We start from the raw sequence: 4,276 nt of genomic DNA, 5'->3' as shown, positions 1-4,276 counted from the left end.
ATTAACTGTCTCTGACCTCTCTATATAAACCCTTTATTAACTGTCTCTGACCTCTCTATATAACCTTGATTAACTGTCTCTGACCTCTCTATATAAACCCTTGATTAACTGTCTCTGACCTCTCTATATAACCCTTGATTAAACTGTCTCTGACCTCTCTATATAAACCCTTTATTAACTGTCTCTGACCTCTCTATATAAACCCTTTATTAACTGTCTCTGACCTCTCTATATAAACCCTTGATTAACTGTTCTGACCTGTCTTTCTGACTTAATGTTGTATCGTCCTCTTGATAATCTGTTGTTTTATGTCAGTGATACACTGAAAGATATAAAAGGTACATACAAACACAATCACTCATCTCTCACTTCAGTCATCAGTCCACCTCACTCACTCACTCACTCACTCACTCACTCACTCACTCACTCACTCACTCACTCACTCACTCACTCACTCACTCACTCACTCACTCACTCACTCTTCACTCACGTACACAAGTGCAGTTCATGTGGGCACACACATACACATACATGTGAACACACACATACACCCACTAACCAAATGTGTTTGAAGCCCGGGTAGAATGGGAAGGGAGCTTCTGTCATCTCAGGAAGTATTCATGCAGTGTGCCTGAGGAGCACGTAGACGATCACCAGCAGTTTTCACAGCAGCTGTGTACCGACACTGCAGGAAGGGGTGGAAAAGAGGCTGGGCTGAAGAGGAAGAGTGAGCAAGTGAGTGCATGAGAGAGGGGGGAAGGTGAGCGAGACAGAGGGAGGGAAAGACTGGAGAGGGGAGAAGAGAGGAGGAACGCTTGGACTACTGCCATTGTTTCCCAGCAACAGCGGGAGCAGGAATGTACTCTTTCCCCACCTCCCAGTGGGTTTTCTCTCGTTTCTTTCCCTCTTTTCCGTTCATCCCTCTCCTGGAGTTGCACCGTCTCCCAGTGCCTTACTGGCAGGAGAGAGGAGGAGCGGTACGGCGAGGCGTGAGAGCGCTGCAGAGGTGAAGAGACTGAAGGGTTACCAGAGCGAGAGAGAGAGAGAGAGAGAGAGAGAGAGAGAGAGAGAGAGGTGAAAAAGAGGAAGAGGGAGTGGTTAATGAGTGAATAGGGATTGAGAGAAGGCAGGCAGGAGTGCTTAGATGGATCGAGAGAGGGAGAGGAAAACCGCAATAGAGAGAGAGCGCTATTGGAAGGTGTGTGTTGGGAGTTTACACGTGGAGAAGAAGATCGCAGCGAAGAAGGGGAACAAAAAGGAAAGGTGTTGATATAAGAACAGAGGAGAGCTGAAGACCAGAGGAGAAAGAATGGAGAAGGGAAAGACGAGATGTTTGTCTGTAGAGCTGTGGTGACAGAACTGCAAAACGTTTGTAATCCAGGAACGAACTGAGAGGAGGCACTTCTACTTTCTGGACTGCGTTTCTGTACCTGGGAGAATTTTACTGGCCTGAGCACATTGTCATCACACTGCGCAAAGGTGACTATTGGGAAAAAAAGATGATCGGTCTCAAGGTTGCACCAAACCTTATTCTACTCGTTCCTCAATCAGCTAAAATCACCTAAAACTTTGTGACCCTCTTCCCCCTCGCCGGGACCGCTGTACTCTGAGCCACGTTTGCCACCACTGACACCCGTTGCCATGCGTCAGCCCCACCTCTTCCAACTTCACCGGTTTTCACAACTCCCCCTCCGTTTGGAGCGTAATAATTTCTCCTCCCCCCTCATTAAAAACTATCCCACCCCTCCTGAACAGTCCTCGCTCGTCGGGACTATGGAATACACCGGCTCTATACTGTGATGATTATGAGAAAGCACAAGTATAGTCACGTCTACAATTTGTGGCTAGGAACTCGGAGTAGATAATGGATTGGAGAGAACTGTGAGTACTATGGCTCTGTCTCTTGCGAATGTCTTATTTATTTCAATTTCTTTGTTTTTTTTTGCGCTTTGTATTTAATTTCCATCCTCATATTCTTATGTTGTTATGATAGTACATTATGAATGATGGGAAATTCATACTATCAATGTTGACAGTCGGACAATTTTTTTGTGATGGGCAGTTTTGCGCTCCTAAATGGTTTACTTTACCCTCGTTCCATGCTCAAAAAGCTCTGCCTACCCCCCTGGCCTAAGCCTGCCACTTCATACTTATCATTGAGATGTCACGTTCTGAAGTTTGACCCCTACTACACTCTCTCTCCTTGGGTGGGGGGTGGGGGGGTCATACTCTTAACCCTTATCCACCTCAAAGCATTCCACCCCTCTGTACTTTGCTGACTACACTACGTTTACGACGAGCACGTCTCAATGTAGGGTAGCAGGGAAGAAGGGTTGAATGGGTGGGCGTGTCTTTGGTCTAACCACCCAAGTGAGTCTCCTCGCTTATGCCATGCTCTGCTATCACAGCCGAGCAACAGGAGTGTAGATGGAAGTTACTAAACCCTAACCGCTGACACAACATCAGATATTTTTCATCCTCCAATTGGTTATGGTTTGAATTGTAGAATAAGGTAATCCAATCCTAGATCTGAGGTTCAGTGGACCTCTCCTACCTCGAGCCAAATTACATGTGTAGGGAGGGGCTTGGAGCTGAGACAGACATCTCAATTAGCCAATGGTGATACCTCTGTGTTGAGTGATCGGGAGCAGGGTGAAGTTGCCCCTAGACCCTGATCTTGGGTCAGTTTAGCATTTTCCCCACTAATGGTTAAGGATTGGGGAAGGGGAAGCTGATCCTAGATCTGTACCTAAGGGAACCTTCACTCTGGAGCATATGATCCCACAGGGGCGAGGACACGTGCTATTGATAGTGGCTGAGTCATTGGCCTTTTCTCAATTGGATTTGCTCAACCCCTGTCTTCTCTCTCCTCCTTCCAATCGTGCCTTATCTTGAAAAATGTCAAAGGTAATCAAGGAGAGGTGGCGAGGAAGAAGCAACGTGGATGAAAATGCACTTGTTAGTTCTACAAGACATTTTATAGATAAGTAAAAGGATAAGTAGCATATCATTTAAAAAAAAATGTTTGCAAGCTTTACTCCTTTGAGAAAACAACAATTGCTTCAAAGGGGGTGTGGCAGATATCAAAACTCTTCCGTGAAGGACTCAGGTAGGACACGCACGACTATCCTCCATGAAACGTGGCTATCGAGGTGGGGAGGACTCTTCCGTTCACCCACTAAACAAATTGACACTCTCCTCGGCCACTCAACCACTTATCGCTTTCCGGAGGAGAGAAGAGAGACCAGAATGAGAAAAAGGCCCTTCGAGGAGCTGCCTGGTCTGCTGACACACCCCACAGTCTGGCTCATGCTGCGTGCTCTCTTATCTCGAAACGTAACGAATAGAGCTGATATGATTCTCGATTCTACATGACAGAGAAGCATGTCTGTTCTACAACATGTATTTCTATCTGACATTCTGTATCAGTGAGGTGAAACTCTGTCTGTTGCAAATAGAAACGTGATGAATAGAACTGATATGATTCTAAATCCTACATGACAGAGAAGCATTGGTAACACTTTACAATAGGGGGGATATATAAGGCATTCATAACACATGAAACCAGTCATAACACCTTTATGAAACCATTCATAACACCTTTAGGAAACCAGTCATAACAACCTTTTGAAACCAAGTCATAAAACCTTTATGAACACAGTCATAACACTTTAGGAAACATTCATAATAACCTTTAGGAAACCAGTCATAACACCTTTAGGAAACAGTCATAACACCTTTATGAACCCAGTCATAAACCTTTAGGAACCAGTCATAACACCTTTATGAAACCAGTCATAACACTTTTAGGAACGCAGTCATAACACCTTTATGAAGCCAGTCATAACACTTTTAGGGAAACTCGTCATAAACTTTAGGAAAACCAGTCATAACACCTTTAGGAAACCAGTCATAACACTGTTAGGAAACCAGTCATAACACCTTTAGGAAACCAGTCGTAAAAACAACCTTCATAACAAATTGGATTCAAGATCATTAATAAGGAGTTTTCAAATAAGGTGTTAATGAAGCATGTCAATTCTACATAATATAATTACATCTGAAAGTTCTGTAACATTTGTACCCTTTTGAGGTGGCCCCTGGTAGTATAGTGTGGTGGGTCTCTTGGTAGTATAGTGTGGTGGGTCTCTTCTTGGTAGTATAGTGTGGTGGGTCTCTTCTTGGTAGTATAGTGTGGGTGGGTCTCTTCTTGGTAATATAGTGTGGTGGGTCTCTTCTTGGTAATATAGTGTGGTGGGTCTCTTCTTGGTAATAT

The 4,276-nt window shown here is 44.5% G+C and overlaps 1 protein-coding gene across 1 annotated transcript in view; it reads left to right on the top strand.

Moving 5' to 3' along the window:
- Positions 1-757: 757 nt before the first annotated feature.
- Positions 758-4,276, top strand: part of kif26aa (kinesin family member 26Aa) — a 64,331-nt gene continuing 60,812 nt past the window's right edge. The window contains 1 exon segment of the mRNA XM_070435938.1: positions 758-1,881. Within this exon segment, the coding sequence (XP_070292039.1) occupies positions 1,865-1,881 (17 nt within the window). The 5' untranslated portion in view covers positions 758-1,864.

This window comes from Salvelinus sp. IW2-2015, linkage group LG28 (genome assembly GCF_002910315.2).
Source record: "Salvelinus sp. IW2-2015 linkage group LG28, ASM291031v2, whole genome shotgun sequence".
In the NCBI taxonomy this organism is placed as follows: domain Eukaryota; kingdom Metazoa; phylum Chordata; class Actinopteri; order Salmoniformes; family Salmonidae; genus Salvelinus; species Salvelinus sp. IW2-2015.
The sequence above is the reverse complement of the archived record's forward strand: the minus strand, read 5'-3'. Positions and strand labels throughout refer to the sequence as shown.